General features: G+C 39.7%; 1 protein-coding gene across 1 annotated transcript in view; it reads right to left on the bottom strand.

Annotated features, from left to right (window-relative positions):
• The window catches only part of LOC149848555 (transcription initiation factor TFIID subunit 12-like), a 56,578-nt gene that overhangs the window by 31,224 nt on the left and 4,642 nt on the right, over positions 1–20,712 (bottom strand). Inside the window, exons 2-3 of the mRNA XM_090011828.1 lie at positions 19,817–19,978; positions 18,709–19,281 (exon numbers count right to left, since the gene is read on the bottom strand). Coding sequence (XP_089867954.1) covers positions 18,709–19,281; positions 19,817–19,978 — 735 coding nt within the window. The remainder of the gene's footprint in view (positions 1–18,708; positions 19,282–19,816; positions 19,979–20,712) is intronic.

Here is a 20,712-nt window from a genome sequence, read left to right as displayed (position 1 = left end):
GGCATCTTATTTGTCCGCCAAATCTTGTTAAAAAGATTTGTCAACCATTCTAAACCTTTCTCTCCCAAGCATTTCCAAGCCTCGATAGGTATACCATCTGGGCCAACTGCCCTTCTTGATTTCATTTTCTTCAAAGCCGCTGCAATTTTTTTCTTTTGAATCTTGCGTACCATATAGAAAAAAAATAAAAATACAAAAAAATGAAAAAAAGGGAAGCGTGCTTCCCATTTGTTTCGTGCATCCGAAATGCGCTTCAGGGAAGCGCTCTTCGCCACTCCCAAGGGCGCTTCCGATAACTTTGGGTCTACCGACTAGGCACCGGCTAACACTTTTGACTACATAGAGAATAACCAATTCAATCTTCATAAAGCAAAAAAAAAACTAAAGGTATGTTTGCATGTCGTAGAAAAAACCATCTTTCCACGATAAAGAGGGCCTTTTCTGTGGGGTCCACATGTGACAGTGTGTCAAATGCAGAAAGAGAGAGAAAGAGTGGGAGAGTGAGAGACAGAGAGCGAGAAACAGGGAGAGAGAGATAGAAGACAGAGTGAGAGACAGAGAGAGTGAGAGAGAGAGAATCAGAGAGCTAGGGATGGCAGTGGACCGGGGGAAAGCGAAGCCCCGCCCTGCCTCGCCCCGTTTGGACCGGGGATGAAGGGCATGAAACGAGGATGAAGGTTAAAACCCATCCTTGGGCGGGGATGGACTTATGCTTTCCCCCGCCCCGCACCGCCCCGCCCCATCCCGTCTCAATCCCTGCCTTGCCCCGCCCCATCCCCAATCCTTCTAAGGGATGACACTAGAAAGAGGGGAAATGGGGCCCTGCCTCGCCCCCGATTGGAACGGGGATGGAGAACATGAAACGGAGATGGAGGCGGGGGTGGAGGTTAAAATCCATCCCTGTGCGGGGATGGAGGTTCGGATTTTGAGACAGGGCAGGGGTGGAGACCTTGTCCCCCACCCCGGTCCATTGCCATCCCTACAGAGAGCGAGAGAAGTGTAAAACCAAAGTTTAAAAACAAAAAAAAACTTTGGACCTGGGTCGGATCCGACCCAACCCGAAACCGTAACATGTAACCCATTAGGGTTATAAATCGTTATCGCGAGGGTTTTAAACCCTCACCTTTTTTTCTTTCTTTTCTTCCCCCATAGCCGCTCTATTTCCCTCCTCTCGTTTCTCCCTGGAAAAGGAAACCCTGCTAGGGTTTCCCGATTCATGCTTCCACCTGGGCCCTTTAAGAGGTCGTGCGAGGGGAAAGAGGGCATGTGCGCATATTTCCTCCTCTCCCTCCCGATCACCCTCCTCTCTCTCTCACACTCCCGCGCCTTCCTCGATTCGTCGGAGCTAGCCCGAGTAGCCCTCCTGTCAGGTGTGCCCCGAACACCACTGGCTCCTTGCCATTCTCACCCTCTCTGTGTTCACCCGCTCGCCCCTTATGATCGACCTCCGAGCTCCGGCCTGCGAGCCATCGTTGGTGATGCCGACCTTGTCGGTCTCTTCTCAGGTTACTCTCTCTCTCCCTTTGTTGTTTGCTTCCTCTTCTTCTTCATTCGGCAGGGGCGACGCCGCTGTCGCCTGAGACTTTTGGCAGGCAGGGTGACGCCATGCCTTCCCTTGGTCTGGCAAGGGCTTTGCCCCTATCGATTTCCTTTTCGCTCGCCCTCCGACAGGCCGGCAAGGGCTGAACCCCTGTTGCCTAGGCCTTCTTTCGATAGGTCGGCAGGGGCCGAGCCCCTGCTGCCTTCGGTTCCTCTGATAGACCGACAAGGCTATGGCCCTGCCGCCTCTTTTCGGCAGACCGACAGGGGCCAATCCCCCTGCCGCCTGGGTTCCTTGTAGGATAGCAGGGGCCGAGCCCCTGCCGCCTTTACCTTCTCTGTAGGGGCTTCGCCCCTGCCCTTTGTGTCTTTCCCGGCAGACAGGGGCAAGGCCCCTGCCGCCTTTGGTTTGGTCGGCAGGGGTGATGCCCTGCCCCTCTTTGTCTCCCTCTTTTGTTTCGGCCGGCAGGGACGATGCCCCTGCTATCGTTGGGATTCCTTCGACAGGAGCTTTTCCCCTTCTTTTATAAAAGATAAACGTTGGGGTTTCTTTTGAGAAACCATTTCCTCTTTTTATCGTAGTCGTACCTTTTGACAGGTATGGTCGTACCTTTAGACAGGTATGTCACATTGGTGTTACGATGATCGAATGAGAGGTCTGTGGTAACCTCGAAACGTGTTTTGGCACCTTATTGTAATCATGTAATGTTGATGATCGCCTAACAGGCAAAAAGGCTCGTGAGGGTCTAAAGGACCAGAGCATGACAAATATGAACTCGAGTGGTTACACTGTGTACTTTTACAAAGCAAGGCTGTTGGAGATTTCATATGAGAAATTCATTCCCCTCTCATCGTGGTTGTACTTTTAAACATGTATGTTGCGTATTACAATAAGTAGGATGAGAGGTTCATGTTTACCTTAAACGTGCAATGGTGCGTATAATCCACATAATGGTGATGGTTTCACCTTCACAGGCAAGATGCGCGAGTGGGTCGAAAGAACAGAGCATGTAGAACGAGGCGGCGGTTAAGAAACCTCTGTCATGCTCGTTCGACACGGTTCGTCAAAAGAGAGGGCGGATGGTACAAAACTCCGATGGACAGGTCCTTTAATGGCAGTTACGGGCAAAAGACTCGGATTCCCCAGTCATCGGAGTTAGGAAAAATGGGCTACAAAAGGTAGCTTACAGTTGGATGCATCCATGAACCACTCACACGCCTTTGGGATTTACTCTCTTGGTCATTGGTCGTCCCCTTAGGAGCGGACTCAGTCAGCCATCCGGGTTATCTAAAACACATAGCATAATAAACCCCTGGACTGGTCTCGATTGTTTTTACGTTTCATGCCTTGCGCGTACCCGCCTGGCCAGCTAATATCGAAACATAAGTTAAACTATTCACATTATTAAGATTGTGTGTCGTGATGTGACTTGCTTGTTTGCTCAATAGTTCAATATACTACTCGTTGAAGTATGTACGTTTGTTTCAGCATTACACTAATTATTTGCTAGTAATAACTAGTTGTTCAATACTAGTTAAATTCTTATGATAATAGCATTATAATAGTTGCAATATGATGCATGTGACTTGCTTTACTACTTGGTTAAACTATTCGTATTGGTCGTAATGTAGCATTTGTTGGTTTGAGTCTCTCATGACTAATGTGACGGCTTACAACTCAAATCTACGAACCGTTTACATCTTATGGCTAATGTAATTGCTTGATTGTACAATTGCTTATGGTTTGTAATTTGCACATTGCCTATACCATGTGCTTGGAAGAATTGCTTGCAATGTAATGGCTTACAACTCATAATCTACGAACTGTTTATAACTAGGACTATTGTAGTTGTTTGTCTTATGAGCTGCTTACAATCAGTGATTAATATAATTACTGTCGTGTGATTGCCTGCCGCATATAGCTTATAAACTACTTGTGGTGCAATTGCTTATAGCTTATGGTTTACGAATTACTTGCGCCTTGTAATTAATAGAATTGTTTGTTGTGTAATTGCGTGCACCTTATGATTAATGTATTTGTTTGTCATGAAATTGTGTATGTCTTATGTGAAATGAACTCTTACCATGTAATAGTTGATAGTTCACTTGATTTTATAGTAAATTGCTCATATTAAAAACCTTTATTTATTTGCATACTCAATTGTTCATATTAGAAATAGTTATTCATTTGCATAGTCTATTTGCACATGTTTGATATAACTCATCTCTTGTTCTAAATTGTTTAGTGCAGTTTTATATTGTCTCACTTGTGCACCTACCAGTTTTTCGTGAAACTGACCTATTTTATGGGCAGGTGATGTATACGTCAATGCTGCTTGTGATGGCACGATGACGTGATGAGATCAAGATGAGGCTTTTTCCCTGACGTTTCGTTCATGAGGACATGTTGATAAATTTGGTATAAAGTGTATTTCAAAAATTCTCTTTTAATTAAACCTTGAGTTACTAAACTGTTATACTAAACTTCTTTTTTGTTTCAATAAATATAATGAGTTGCAAAATCTGATGTACAAATTCTCAATTATTAAAACTGCATTTTGAAACCATTTGATTTCAATAGTTGTGTGGAATTCAACTCCGATGGACAGGTCCTTTAATGGCAGTTACGGGCAAAAGACTCGGATTCCCCAGTCATCGGAGTTAGGAAAAATGGGCTACAAAAGGTAGCTTACAGTTGGATGCATCCATGAACCACTCACACGCCTTTGGGATTTACTCTCTTGGTCATTGGTCGTCCCCTTAGGAGCGGACTCAGTCAGCCATCCGGGTTATCTAAAACACATAGCATAATAAACCCCTGGACTGGTCTCGATTGTTTTTACGTTTCGTGCCTTGCGCGTACCCGCCTGGCCAGCTAATATCGAAACATAAGTTAAACTATTCACATTATTAAGATTGTGTGTCGTGATGTGACTTGCTTGTTTGCTCAATAGTTCAATATACTACTCGTTGAAGTATGTACGTTTGTTTCAGCATTACACTAATTATTTGCTAGTAATAACTAGTTGTTCAATACTAGTTAAATTCTTATGATAATAGCATTATAATAGTTGCAATATGATGCATGTGACTTGCTTTACTACTTGGTTAAACTATTCGTATTGGTCGTAATGTAGCATTTGTTGGTTTGAGTCTCTCATGACTAATGTGACGGCTTACAACTCAAATCTACGAACCGTTTACATCTTATGGCTAATGTAATTGCTTGATTGTACAATTGCTTATGGTTTGTAATTTGCACATTGCCTATACCATGTGCTTGGAAGAATTGCTTGCAATGTAATGGCTTACAACTCATAATCTACGAACTGTTTATAACTAGGACTATTGTAGTTGTTTGTCTTATGAGCTGCTTACAATCAGTGATTAATATAATTACTGTCGTGTGATTGCTTGCCGCATATAGCTTATAAACTACTTGTGGTGCAATTGCTTATAGCTTATGGTTTACGAATTACTTGCGTCTTGTAATTAATAGAATTGTTTGTTGTGTAATTGCGTGCACCTTATGATTAATGTATTTGTTTGTCATGAAATTGTGTATGTCTTATGTGAAATGAACTCTTACCATGTAATAGTTGATAGTTCACTTGATTTTATAGTAAATTGCTCATATTAAAAACCTTTATTTATTTGCATACTCAATTGTTCATATTAGAAATAGTTATTCATTTGCATAGTCTATTTGCACATGTTTGATATAACTCATCTCTTGTTCTAAATTGTTTAGTGCAGTTTTATATTGTCTCACTTGTGCACCTACCAGTTTTTCGTGAAACTGACCTATTTTATGGGCAGGTGATGTATACGTCAATGCTGCTTGTGATGGCACGATGACGTGATGAGATCAAGATGAGGCTTTTTCCCTGACGTTTCGTTCATGAGGACATGTTGATAAATTTGGTATAAAGTGTATTTCAAAAATTCTCTTTTAATTAAACCTTGAGTTACTAAACTGTTATACTAAACTTCTTTTTTGTTTCAATAAATATAATGAGTTGCAAAATCTGATGTACAAATTCTCAATTATTAAAACTGCATTTTGAAACCATTTGATTTCAATAGTTGTGTGGAATTCAACAAAGGAAAGTTTACGCTGTAATGCGCTCAAGGTCCATTGACTTGTTTTAAAAATATCATTTTCTGCTGAATTACTATTTAAACTCTGATAATCATATGATTTCAAAGCTTTCTAAACTATTCTAAAAGTTACAAGGCCTGGATTTTCGGGGTGTTACAGAAGAGTCAGAGAGAAAGACAGTGGACACCCATGGAGGTTGTTGGAGGTCGTAGGAGGTCGTCGAAGGTCACCAAAGCTCGTTGGAGGTCATCGAAAGTCTAGGACTCTAAAATGAGAGAGGGTAGGGATTGGGAATCCAAAACCTCAAACCCTAATCATTTTCATTTTTTCATATTTCACGAAATTTTGAAAATGACTATTTTACCCTTTTAAAAACAGAGTTTCTTTTCTTTTTTGTGTAAAAAAATTATACTAAAGGCTAAAAGCCTAAAATTGTCCAAGCCCCCAAAAAAAAAGAAAACTCACTTCTCTATATTGGGAAGCGAGCTTCCCCTCGTGTTTCGAAAGCAAATGATTTTCAAGGAAGCGTGCTTCCTCGAGTCTTATAGTGTTTTGGTAACCTAGGGTACAACTCATAGTAGATTCACAACAAATTCTAAACTCACTATCATCAACATTATCATAATCATCAAGTCACATATTATTGTGAGAAAATATGCAATGTACTCTTAGTTGTCAAAGGTGGCGCCTAGGCACAGCCCCACCGCCTGGGCGACCAGGTCAGGGCGGTGGGGCCCTATATTGCTGTCTAAGCGCCGCCAAGGCTATCATCGCCTAGGCTTTTTTCTTTTTTTTTAGTTTTTCTTTTTTTTGAAGACATCATTTGTTTTCTTCTTCGAGGAGGAGGAGGAGAAGAAGAAGAAAAAGAAGACAATATACATGTTTCTTATTATGTTTTTTATGTTTCTTTTTATTTTTTTATTTTGTGTACCACCTAGGCCTTTTTAGGGGCTCACCGCCTAGCGCCTATGACAACTAAAAATGTACTTGTCTTATATACACATAAGTATACTCTGAAAGAAAGTTAGTATATACATATTTTGGATCGAGTTTGGGTAGACCTGATCCATTCTATAAAACACGTCGTGTAAGCTTGTAAGCTGTAATATTATTAAGGGTATTTTGGTAAAATACCAAACCCTAACCTGTAACATAAAATCAAGTGAATAGACAGCAACAATACACATGAAAAAATTAAGGTGAACTGCTGCACATTGTTTCAACTTCTATCTTCTTCCTCCTCTTCTCACGTTTTCTTGCACGTATTCAGCAGGGATCAAAATCTAACATGGTATATGGGTCAGATTTTCATCTAGGTGAGTTATTATCAGATCTAATACTCTCTATCTCTCTTTTTCTTTATCTTTCTCCTCTTCCTTAAACTTTCCAATCTTTTCCAAAGGAAAACCCAGTTTTTCCTTATTCACGTTTTTTTTTAATCTTGATCCCTCTCCTCTTCCAATCTTCGACATCTTTTCTCCGAATTTATTTTCTCCTCAAATCTCTCTGAAAAATATCTTGGATTTTTCCAAAATCTCTCATTTCCCTATTTTCTTTGGTATTTTCGAAAAAAAATATATATCTCTTTTTCCTCTCTTGAATCTTTTGAATATAGATTCTATGTTGTCTCCATATCTCAAGAGGGAAATCGTATTTCCTGGTCAATAAAAAAAAGGGGGAAAGGGATGATCTTTCAAATTTCCCTTTTCTTCCTTAATATTTTCCCTATCAAAAAAATATATCAAAATCATGCAAAACATGATTTCTTGGAATCAAAGCTTCTCTTGAATCCCTCTTTTATTATTTAGTATTTTCCTACAGCATCTCGGGTGCTATTCAGTTTTTCGACCCTACCTGACCCAAAAAAAAAGCGTGAGTCTAGTTTCACATCTTGTTTATTCTTCTGACCTTTGCACCCAACTTCTACAAATGGCTCAAATCTCCACTCATTTTCTAATGAATCCTTATCTCCTTTCCAAGCTTATTCCAGAAAAACTTACCTCTTCCAACTACCTAATCTGGAAACGTCAAATTACTCCCTTAATAGAGAGTATAGATCTAATGTGACACCTCCAATCCCAAACCCTCTAAATTCCTAACTAAGAAAAATGATGGAGAAGGGAACATTGGCAGCAGTCTCACACAAAACCTCGTGTATCATCAGTGGATTCGGCAGGCTAAAATGTTGGTGGCATATCTCTTGTCTACTCTCTCACGAGATGTTCTTATCAGCATAGACGATGGGATGAGGGCAAAGGAACTCTGGGATAAACTTCGTGAGGTTTATTCTCAGGTTTCTAAATCTAGAGCAATACAACTGAAATCTCAATTTCTTAATTTGAATCAGAATTCATCATCTATCATGGAATACATGAACAAGGTGAAGACCATTACCGATGAGTTGGCCTTGATTGGACAGCCCGTTTCTGACAAGAATAAGGTACAGCAAATACTTGTTGTACTTGGACCGGAGTATTCCATGCTTGTCATATCTCTGGAGTGATAGGAGTGTCTTCCTTATGAGAAATTGCGAACCATATTGTTGCAACATGAGGCTTCACATGTTAAAAAGGGAGGTGATGATCAACAAAACAAACATGTTGAATAGAGGTCGATGGCGACAATAATTTCATATCATGGAGACGTGGCACGAACTATGGACAAGGAAGAAGAGGATTACTTTCCTTACCGCAACAACAGCAGCGAAATTTTCAGCAGCATTCAAATCAGAATCATGGGAGTCTTACTTAGCTATGCAAGAAAAGAGGGCATAGTGCAGCTAACTGTTGGGATTTGCCTAGTTATGGAGTGGTAGCCGGAGCAAAAAAGGTCGAATATAACATTAATTATGCTCAAATTCAGAAGGCAATGAAAAGCAACAAAGTCATGAAGCCTTAGCTGAAGCATTTCAGGGAATGCAAGTGGACCAAACGGAAAAAGGATCTCGAGATAAAGCATGGATCTTAGATTCAGGAGCCAGCAATCATGTTACAGGTGATGAGCATAAGATATCTGAACCCAAGGTATATACTGGCCATGGTAAAATTAGTACAGGTGACCGAACTATTCATTCCATCACTTATGTAAGAAAAGCCTATCTCTCTAGCAGCCCAAAACCTATAGTCCTATCTAACACATTTCTTGTCTCGGGGCTCAAACATAATTTTGTGTCAGTTTCTCAACTTTGTCAACAAAATAATTCTTCTATTATTTTTACTCATGTTTATGTGAAGAGACTGGATTCAAAGGAAGCGTACGTTGAAGGGGAAAGAGACGGGAGCCTATATGTGATAAAAGAAGCTCGAAAGTTTTTATTGCCCCTTTCTGAGTCTCAGTCTGCTTGGACACCACCAGTTGATCTTTGGCATCGTTGTCTCGCCCATTATGGGCAACCTTTTTTACAATCTTTAGTTAGTGTTGGTCTAGGGTCTGGTTCTTTTTGTAATAAAGAGTTGGTGACAAATAGTCTTTGTCCTAGTTATCAAGTGTGTAAAAGTCATCAACTCTCTTTTCAAGTTTTCAATAAAAGGGTTTATTTTCCTTTCGAAATCGTTTACTCTAATGTTTGGAGTCCAGCTCTTGTTTCCTCGTATTCATCAACTAAGTATTATGTGATATTCATAGATGGTTATAGTCGACATACGTGGATCTTTTTCATGAAACAAAAATCTGAAGTGTTTGGCTTGTTTTGTCATTTTCATGCCTTTGTGAAAAAACAGTTTAAGCGAAATATCATCCGTCTTCACAGTGATGGTGGTGGTGAATATAGTTCCAATGCCTTTAAAGAATATTTACAAAGTCATGGCATAATACATCAAAAATCATGTCCTCATACACCTGAACAGAATGGTATAACTGAAAAGAAGCATCAGCATATAGTTGAGAGTGCTACGACCATTATTCACGTGAGCCATGGACTGAAGCTTTTCATACAGCTGTCCACATCATAAATAGGCTGCCAGTGAAAATTTTGAACATGACACCATATTCAGTTCTTTTTCAGCAAGATCCTTGTTTCCAAGATTTGAAAGTATGGGGTTGTGTTTGCTATATTTGTGTAGATGATTCTCAGCATAATAAATTTCTCCCAAATGCATCGATATGTAGGGTATGATAATGAATACAGGGGGGACCGCTGTTGGAACCTTGCAAAACAATGCATAACTATATCCAAGCATGTCGTTTTTTATGAAAATACTTTTGGTTTTACAGGAAAAGGCTCTGATACAGATAAACCTCCTCTATCTTCCATATATAATTATAATCTGCAAGATTGGTTGAACTCTTTATACAGCAGGATACTTCATGGACAGATCTGCCAAAAGAAAGTGCAGCTGATTCTGCATCCCAGCATGCTCCCTTCAATGATGAACATAATATTGCAACGGCAAACTCTCTTTCAACAACTTCATCTGATCTCAATGCTAAACACGGGCCAACAAATTCCACAGGCTGAAATGCACAAATTTGCATGCGAGCGTCATCCCATTGACAGGTGGGTGAGTTATGATGATTTTAGTGTTGATTATCAGGTATATTTTAACACAATGATGGAGATCAAAGAACCTAAACACTACTCAGAAGCAGCAAAAGATTATCATCGGATCGAGGCAATGAATGAAGAAATGTGTGCACTCCATGTATGCCAAACATGGAGGATAGTTGATAGACCCATTGGCAAGAACGTGGTTGGCAACAAATGGATGTATAAGGTGAAGCAGAAAGCCGATGGAAGTATAGAAAGAAACAAAGCTCGACTTGTGGTAAAAGGATACACACAAGAATACGGTCTGGAATATGATGAAACTTTTAGCCCCGTGAACAAAATGAGAACCATACGATTGGTGTTTTGCCTTGTTGTGATGTATAACTGGAGAATGCATCAAATGGATGTAAAGAATGCTTTCCTTCATGGTGAACTTAAAGAAAAGGTTTATATGGAGCAACCTCCGGGATTTGCATAAGGTGATCTTGAAAAAGGTGCATAGGATCCGATCCATGTACCCAATCTATGTAACATGTAATGTATTTTTTTGTTTTTCATTTATCGGGTCTGGATACACCAGACCCGGACCCATACCTTAATGTAACTTAAATACCTAAGTTTAGGTCACGATTTCATATAGAAATCGTGACAACCGAAGTCGCTCTCTCCCTTTTCTCTCCCTCTCTATTTCTCTTCTCTTTCTCAATACAGGAACCGAGAGAAAAATTTACATGGTATCAGAGCCAAGATCCAACTAAGGGTGGAAGTGGATTCCGAAGGTGCCGAAAATCAAGGTTTGAGGTTTCGCCTACTCTTTTCTTCATCTCCTTCAGTTTTTTCTTTTACCACGATTCCAATCTCCACTTCTCCTTTCTCTTTCTGTTTTCCCACCTTTTCCTCGCTGTGAATCCCTAATATCACGTGGATTTCATTTCCACGATCTCTTCCTTTAGTGGATTCACATCCCACGTGAATCCCTAATTAGTTCACGCCACACAGGATTCACGTGAATCCCTAATCAGTTCACATCTCACGTGAATCTTGGTTTTTTTTTTATCCTTTCTGTTTTCTCATTTTTTCACGCAGTGAATCCCTAATCGTTTCACATCTCACGTGAATCTTGTTTTTTTTATCACGATTTCAATATCAACCTCTCGTTTTCCCCTTTTTTGTTTTCCCAATTTTTTCACGCAGTGAATCACACGTGAATCCCTAATTTCACGTGTACTTCATTTCTGCGATTACTTCATTTAGTGGATTCACATCTCACGTGAATCCCTAATCTGTTCACGCAGGATCCAACAAAATTTTTGTTGTTCAGCCTGCTGTGGGACAGAAAATCTGTTTCATTCCTTTGCCTTAATTTTTTTTTTCGTATCATTCTTGTTTTGACTGTTACAAGTGGGATTCACATTGAAAACTCAGTGCTTTCTTCTGACAGTTTCTGATCGGTCTATCCTTGAGTTACTACAGCCGGAAAAAAAAAAAGGCCATCAGCAAACCACTCTGACTGCAGACTGAGCAATCTGTCAATACTCAAAAACTCAAAAGGCGGTTCTCTTTCTTGTTAAAACCCTTTTCATGGATCTTCATTCCTCTTCATCCAACCTTTCCTCAAGTTTTCTCACTCAACTCGTTTCTGAAAAGTTAACTACCTCAAACTTCTTGATTTGGAAGAGGCAAATTATTCCTTTTATAAGGAGTCAAGGTCTCTTAGGTCACCTTGATGGAACCACTCCCGTCCCACTCGAATTTGTTACGAGAGAAGAAAAAGACGACAAAGGAGTAAGTTCAATTGTGTATGTCAAGAATGTTGAGTACCTCAACTGGGAAAGGAAAGATCAATCAGTGGTTGCTTACATCACTTCCACCTTGTCCCAAGAGGTCCTTGTTGCCATCCCCGACAATTGTACTGCTCTGCAACTTTGGGAAAAATTGGTTCAAACATATTCACAAGTTTCGCAAGCGAGAATGGTTTTTCTCAAGAGGGAATTCCAGATGTTGAGAAAAGATTTCATGACCATCATGGAATATCTGAACAAGATGAAGACTATCACAGATCAACTTGCAGTTATAGGATCAACTTGCAGTTATAGGATGCGCGGTGAATGACAGCGATATGGTACAACAGACTCTGAGTGGATTGGGATCCGACTACAACATGATCGTCACTTCCTTATTATGTCTCCCTGCTCTACCTACCTTTGATGAGTTGCGAGCAAAATTAATTCAGTATGAGATGACTCTGAAAGGGTTCTCTGAGGAATGTCACGTTCACACAAATTCTCAAGAAGTTTTTGCCACAGGGATGTCTTATGGTAGAGGACGCGGACGAGGAGGACAAGGGCGAAGTGGACACGGAGGGCGTGGTTTACTTCCCACTCTAAATATGTTAGCTCATGCGCAGGGGCCAAGATCCATTCCTACCTGCTTCCTTTGTAATAAAAAGGGACATATCAAGGCAAATTGTTGGCATAATCCAGAGAATAAAGGAAAGGGTCCACAGACAGAAAACAAGAGGAAGTTCTCAAGCAGTGGAGAGATTAAAGATTTGTTGATATCTGCCTTGTCAGAGTTGAAATTGAAGCAGAGCGATGAAGGCACCTGGTTTGTCGACTCAGGGGCAGCGACTCATGTAACAGGTGATGCAGGTAAGATTTCTAATCCCATTCCTTATTTTGGAAAAAGTAAGATTGTCACTGGAGATGGGTCCCACCATCCTGTTTCTCATGTTGGAAAAACTGTCATTCCCATGTCACATTCCACTCTTACTCTTTCTGACGTTCTTCATGCTCCTGACATTAAGAAAAATATTGTCTCTGTCTCCAAACTTATTGATGATAATAATGCTTCAGTTGAATTCACTCCCTTCTCTGTGCAGGTCAAGGACCTTCGCACGAGGGAAACATTCGCTGAAGGAAAGAGACGAGGCAATATGTATGTCTTTGAAGAAGCTCCTTGTCATGTTGTCCGCCCTGTCCACCTGAATTCAGAGCCTTCATTAGAGTCGTGTTCATCTTCTTCTGCTAATGTTTTTAGTATTTCTGAATGTAATAAGTCATTCTTATGGCATAGTCGATTAGGACATTGTGGGGGTCATTTCATTAAGAAACTTGTATCTAATAATCTCATTCCAAAAGAAAGTCTGAATAGGGATGAGAACAGTCACAAATGTTCCAGTTGTCTTTCCTGCAAGAGTCATGTATTGCCTTTTCATTCCATTAATAAGAGAGCTTCAAAACCTTTTGAGATCATCTGTTCTGATGTATGAGGACCAGCCCCAGTTGTTTCTGGATCTTGGAGCAAATACTATCTAATCTTTGTTGATAGCTATACTCGATACACTTGGATATATTTCATAAAAAATAAGTCGGAAGTCTTCTCTTTGTTTTAAAATTTTCTTTCACTTGTCAAAAATCAATTTTCTGAGTCCATTCAATTTTTCCAATGTGATGGAGGTGGGGAATTCTCATCCCGTGATTTTATCTCTTTTCTTCAAAGTAATGGAATAGGAAGAAGGGTGTCCTGTCCTCACACCCCTCAACAAAATGGAATTGATGAATGAAAACACAGGCATATCGTTGAAAGTGCCATGAGTATGCTTCATGACAGCAATCTTCCCATCAACTTATGGACAGAAGCCTTCCATTCTGCTGTGCATGTGATAAACAGACTGCCTATGGTTATTCTGGAAAATAAGTCTCCTTATCACTGTCTTTTTGGAACTTATCCCAGTTATTATGATCTGCGTGTTTTTGGATGTGTTTGTTATGTGCATATCGATCAGTCCCTGAGAAACAAGTTTCAAGACAAAGCCCAAAAGTGCATATTTGTAGGATATGCAGATGATTACAAAGGGTATAGGTGTTATGATCCCAACAACAAACGTATCAGAACCTCAAGAAATGTTGTCTTTGATGAACAAAATTTTGATCACGGAGCTAACACAACGAGTATGCCAACTGAAATTTACCATCCTTGGCTAAGCTCAGAACTTTTTGTTGGCTCCAATGAAACATGTTCCTCAGATTGCGTGCGACAAGAAGAAGAGGTTTTTGAGAACACTGGGACGTCGGGGTCACAGAATGCAGAGGAAGTACCAGGCAGATACAAAGGCATTGTCTATTCCAGACAAAGACCGACAACATCAAGTCTTTTAGATCAGGTCTCAGCCGCCAATCCTACTCCTTCTCATACCCTCGCAGTCAGAAAATCAAACCGCATACGGCATCCTATTGACATGTGGGTTAGCTATAACAACTTCTCCTTGGACCTTCAATTGTTTTTAACTGCCATCAATAAGGATGAAGAGCCCATCATGTATTATCAGGCAGCAACTTCTATGAAATGGGTAGAAACCATGAATGATGAAATGCAAGCCTTGCATGAATGTGGAACATGGGAAGTTGTTCCCAGACCACCCGACAAAAATGTTGTCGGATGCAAATGGGTCTACAAAATCAAGTACAAGCCAGATGGAACTATTGAACGATATAAAGCAAGGCTTGTAGCAAAAGGATTCACTCAAGAAGCAGGGCAAGACTATGATGAGACCTTTAGTCCGGTTGTAAGAATGGGAACGATTCGAATTATCATTTCCCTGGCTGTTGAACATGGATGGAAGTTGAGCCAGCTTGATGTAAAAAATGCATTCTTACATGGGGATTTGAAGGAGGAGGTATACATGGAACAACCCCCTGGATATCAAGAACAAAATTATAAAACCCATGTATGCAGGTTAAAAAGAGCCATCTACGGCCTGAAGCAAGCCTCTCGCTCTTGGTTTGATAGCTTCTCATCTGAAATTCAGAAACATGGATTTTCACGTTCCATGCTGGACCACTCATTATTTATTTTTAAAAGCCAGTCTGTGACCACTCTATTATTAATTTATGTCGATGATATTATCATCACAGGAAACTCTGCGGACCACATTCAAGAAATAAAAGACTTATTAGGTCAAAGGTTCAAAATGAAAGACCTTGGAGTTCTACGCTATTTCCTTGGTGTAGAAGTTGACAACCAGGCTCATGGATTGATACTCACTCAACACAAGTACACCGTAGATGTTCTCAGCAAGACAGGCATGAAAGACTGCAAACCTCTAGGAACTCCGAGTGTACTTCATCAAAAACTTAGCGCTCATGATGGAGATCTGTGTGATGACCCCACCAGGTATCGCAGCATAATAGGAATGTTACAATACCTCACATTCACTAGACCTGATATTGTTTATTCAGTCAATCAAGTGTCTCAATTTATGCATGCGCCACGTACTGGACATATGAAAGCGGTCAAGAGGATCCTTAGATATCTGAAAGGGACTATTGGGGATGGATTGATATATTTACCACAGTCCCATGGCCAAAACGAGCACGAAATTGCTGTATATTGTGATGCAGACTGGGCAGGAGATCCCGACGAAAGAAGATCTACATCAGGATATTGTGCCTTCATTGGAAGAAATTTAGTCTCTTAGAGCAGTAGAAAACAAAAAGCTATCGCTAGATCAAGCACTGAGGCTGAATATAGATCCATGGTTGCTGCCACTGCCGAAGTCACATGGATCAGGCATCTTCTAACTGAAGTAGGAGAAAAGATCTCCCACACTGCCTTGTTCTGCGACAATCAAAGTGCTATCAGTATGTCTTTCAATCCAGTACATCACAGTCGTGCCAAACACATTGAGATCGACCAACACTTTGTGAGACAGAAGGTTGAAGAAAAAGAGATTAAACCTGAGTTTGTCAGTACTGAAAGACAGGTTGCAGACATATTTACAAAAGGGCTAACCAAGGATCGCTTTTGGATGCTTAAAAGCAAGTTGTTCATGGTCCAAAACCATGATCAACTTGAGGGGGGATGAAAAAGGTGCATAGGATCCGATCCATGTACCCAATCTATGTAACATGTAATGTATTTTTTTGTTTTTCATTTATCGGGTCTGGATACACCAGACCCGGACCCATACCTTAATGTAACTTAAATACCTAAGTTTAGGTCACGATTTCATATAGAAATCCTGACAGCCGAAGTCGCTCTCTCCCTTTTCTCTCCCTCTCTATTTCTCTTCTCTTTCTCAATACAGGAACCGAGAGAAAAATTTACAGATCTAACGAGAAAAGTACACCTCATACAACGATCACTTTATGGATTGAAACAAGCCTCAAGAGCTTGGTTCCAAAGATTTTCAGATGAAATTCAAAGTTATGGATTCCAAAGAAGTCAAGTAAACTATTCTCTCTTTACTTGCATTGAAAAGCATAGAAGTTCTGATCAGCATGTAGCAGAGTTAAAAAAATACTTACAAAGAAGCTTTCAAATGAAGGATTTGGGGGACCTGAAGTACTTTCTAAGAGTAGAGATTGATCGGACTACAGACCGAATGTTCCTATCACAGCAAAAATATGCCATAGATTTGCTTAACAAGACTGGAATGAAGGATTGTAAACCAATCTGTTAATGAAAAGTTGAGAATTGATGAGGGGGAGCCTATTCAAGATGTGACGTTCTATAGAAGCATAGTGGGAGGGATACAATATTTGAGTTTCACTCATCGAGATATAGCCTACACAGTCAGCCAAGTATCACAATTTATGCATGATCCGAGAGGACATATGAAGGTTGTGAAGCGTATTATGAGATATATTAAAGGCACACTTAATGATGGTTTGCAATATCACCCAGACAAATGTGATCCTCTAATTGTTTTTGGCTTCACGGATGTGGATTGGGCAAGAGATCTGGATATGAAGAGGTTTGTGTCAGGATATTGCATCTTCTTGAGAAGTAATCTAATATTTTGGAATAGCAAGCAACGCACTGTAGCCAGATCAAGTGTGGAGGCAGAATATTGTTCTATGGCATCTCTTGTTGCGGAAATTACTTGGATTTGTCATAGTCTCACTATTTTAAATCAGAAAGTTGGATGCTCCGTTATATATTGCGACAATCAGAGTAGTATCAAAATCTGGTTGAATCTCATTCATCATGGCAGAACTATGCACATTCAATTAGATCAACATTTTATTCAGGAGAAAATTGAGGACAAAAATATTGAGGCAAAGTATGTTGATTCTAATAATCAAGTGGCAGACATTCTCACAAACAATGTTGTGAAAAGCGTTGAGGCGTAGCGGGGCGCTCCACCAATAACTGAGGCGAGGCGTAACGCGTAAGCCTCAAAAAATATTTGAAAACTTAAAAAAAACTATAAAAATATATCTAAAAATATAAATAAATAAATAAATGCTTTATTGATGAAGCAACAACCAAAAAGAAATAGAAAATCTCAAATAAATACTAAAAGTAACTGAGAAACTGATTGCATAACAGGATTAAAAAACTGATTTAAAAAAACTATAAAAAACTGATTATAAAAAACTATAAAAAACTGATTAAAAAAACTATAAAAAATGTCTACAAATAAATAAATTCTTCTTCTTCTTCATGCCTTAGTCTGGTGCCTTGAGGCGCAGAGGGCCTCGCCTCAAAGTGAGGCGCGCTTTTAACAACACTGCTCACAAAGGTACTTACAAAGGCAAGATTCTGGTTTTTAAAGAGCAAGTTGTCCATGATCCAAACTACATGTACAGCTTAAGGGAGGCTGTAAAAAAGTTAGTATATAGTATATACAGATTTTTGATGGGGTCTGAGCAGACCCGATCCATTCTATAAAACACGTCATGTAAGATTGTAAGTTGTAATATTATTAAGGGTATTTTGTTAAATTACCAAACCCTAACCTATAACATAAAATCAAGTGAATAGACAGCAGCAATAAACATGAAAAAATTAACGTGAATTGCTGCTCCTTGTTTCAACTTGTCTTCTTCCTCCTCTTCTCACGTTTTCTTGCAGGTATTCAGCAGGGATCAAAATCTAACATACTTGTGTATACTTATAGGTATCGTGTATTATATTTATTGTGTTCTTTTTGTTTTGTATTCTAGGTATACACAAGGTATACCTATTTAGTTAGGATAAGTATACTTAATTGTAAACTTGTAGGCTAGAATAGGGTTCTTTTCATACACTTATTTTGTGTGTTTCATTTTTGTATTTTTATTTTATTGTTTTTTTGTAGCTGGCCTAACTAGCCGTTGGACTAGTTGTTGGGTCAAACTAGCCCTTAGGCTAGTCAAACTAGGTGTTAGAATATCCTAGCAGCTAGTATATGGCTGTTTGTACATAAATGAGGTTTATTCCTCATAGTGTTTATTGAGAGAGGCTGTATGTATGTATATATATATATATATGTGTGTGTGTGTGTGTGTGTGTGTGTGTTGTAGTGAGGTTACCTTGTATATTTGTGTGAATATTTATCATTAATAAAATATTTATTTTTTATGTTTTGTTTTTCCTCATAGCTATGTATGATTTAATCTAGCCAAATGCATTATAATAATGCATTTGGATTTCATCTATGTCCGATGAAATTATTGTTTTTCTTTAGTATTTCCTGTGTCTCGGATTCTGTGCCACATCGTGACAATTCTAGACAAAACAAGTTTATAAGGTTGGACTTGGAGCAGCAGTAATCTCAACCATAATGAACAAAAGCAACAGTAGCATAGCACACCTGGGTGACTAACTCATGGATGCTTCTCTTGGAAAGTATTTTATTGCTTGTTTCGGCAGCTTCAGATGCTAAGGTTGGTGCAAGAGGTCGATGATGAGCTGATTGAATCGTGGATGGAGAGATTTTCTGAGTTGATCCTTGAGATCGTAGGCCTTGCTGCTGCTGCGACACAGGATGCTGCATCCTAGATGGGTGATACAGTTGAGGATAGTACTCTGGTGCATGTTGCATTTGTGATGTGTTTTGTTGAGGTTGATGTGATTGTTGTTGTTGCTGTGGTTGTGGTTGTTGTTGTTGCGGTTGTGACTGCTGTGAAGATAGACTTTGTTGTTGTTGGGGTGTCACCGGCATGGGATTCTGTTGTTGCTGAGCATTTGTTGGTCTTTGTGGCAAGATAGGTGATCGAAACTGTGGTCTGTAAGAAGGAGAAGACAAAACAGATGCAGGTGTTGGTTTTCCTTGAGATGACAACCATGGCTGTGGATGTGATTGCGGACTTTGTGGCATGGTGGGTGATTGAGAATTCCCTGAACCGAATGAGGAGACTCTTGACAAGCCAGGACCTTGCTGTTTCTGCAAAATTCAGATAGCACAATATAAAGAAGTAAACCATTGAGCCATCAACCACCCACAAAAGACAAGGTTCATGACGAATGGTTCTAACAACAATCAACAAGTTTGTGATACAGAATTAGCACTCAGTAAACACTACTATTAAGGTCTTCACTTAAGAGCTTGGCCTGTTAGGATACAAATAATTTTAAAAGTAAAATCTAATGAAACAACAGGCTAAACTAAAAAAAGACTGTTAGCGAACATTATGCTGTTAAACAGAAAAGATAGTGAAGTGATCAGTCTGAAAAATAAATTAAAGATGGTGATGAAGTGGACCATACTAAGGTGCACCACTCACTAAAACCTTGCATACATCACAAGGATGCTATGGCATGCCTTCCCAAACTGTTTGTTGCTAAGCAATCATTTCAGTTTGATGTTTGTTTAATAGAAGTGACAAAAATCAGAAACATGTAGATCACTTGGCTTAATAAATCATACATCAATTAGGAAAAGCAAATACATTCTCATAAAAAAAATGGAAAAAATTAACCTGAGGTGCTAAGGGTTGGTTATTAGTAGGAGGCTGTGGTCTCAATTGTGGCTGACCAGGTCGTGGTGGAAGATGCCCAGTAACACCTCCAGGATGAATTTGCGAACCTGAAAGTGCACCCATCATCCCAATTGTTTGAATCCCTTGCATGCTCGGTCTAGCCTGCATGAGAAAATTACAAAATAAATCAGTTTTAGCAATTACCAAAATATTCACTTAAATGCAACACATCTAAAACCAATGTGTCCAATCATCATCAGTCCAAAAAAAAAGGAACATCAACCACCTACATACTAAAATGTTCAAAGGGATCACAATCACAGATTACTAAAATTACACAAACAAGGTCAACAAATTCAGATATCTTGAAAAGCTCTTGGTCTTTTCTATACGAGTTATAAGGGAATAAAGAGGAGCATCAGGGGATCAAAATGCTTCAGAGTTTTAACAATTTCAAAATGACAAAGCTATTCCAGTTGAATTGCATGTAATTTTTTAATTTGTATTAGCCTTTTAGTTTTATGAAGAACTACCCCCATCACGAACCTTGCGTTTTCGTAATTTTTTTTAAGTTTTTGGGCACTTACGTAAAATGTCTTTTATTGAGCTGCTCTCTCTCTCTCTCTCTCTCTCTCTCTCTCTCTCTCTCTCTCTCTCTCTCTCTCTCTCTCTCTCTCTCTCTCTCTCTCTCTCTCTCGTTGCCACAAATGGGTCATCAGCCCCTTCCCCACCGCCAGCAACACAACCACCACCAGCATCGTCTCTCCTTCTCTCTCTCTCTCGTTGTTCCCTATGAAATATCGGAGAAGGGCCATCAGCCCCTTCCTGATCGAAGAGTAGGCCTCCGTGATGCAAGAAGCTGTGGAAGGAGGTGATTGGCGAACAAATCGACTCTG

This window comes from Nuphar pumila, chromosome 1, assembly GCF_984573655.1.
Source record: "Nuphar pumila chromosome 1, dmNupPumi1.hap1.1, whole genome shotgun sequence".
NCBI lineage: Eukaryota > Viridiplantae > Streptophyta > Magnoliopsida > Nymphaeales > Nymphaeaceae > Nuphar > Nuphar pumila.
This window is presented reverse-complemented; position numbering and strand designations above follow the sequence as displayed.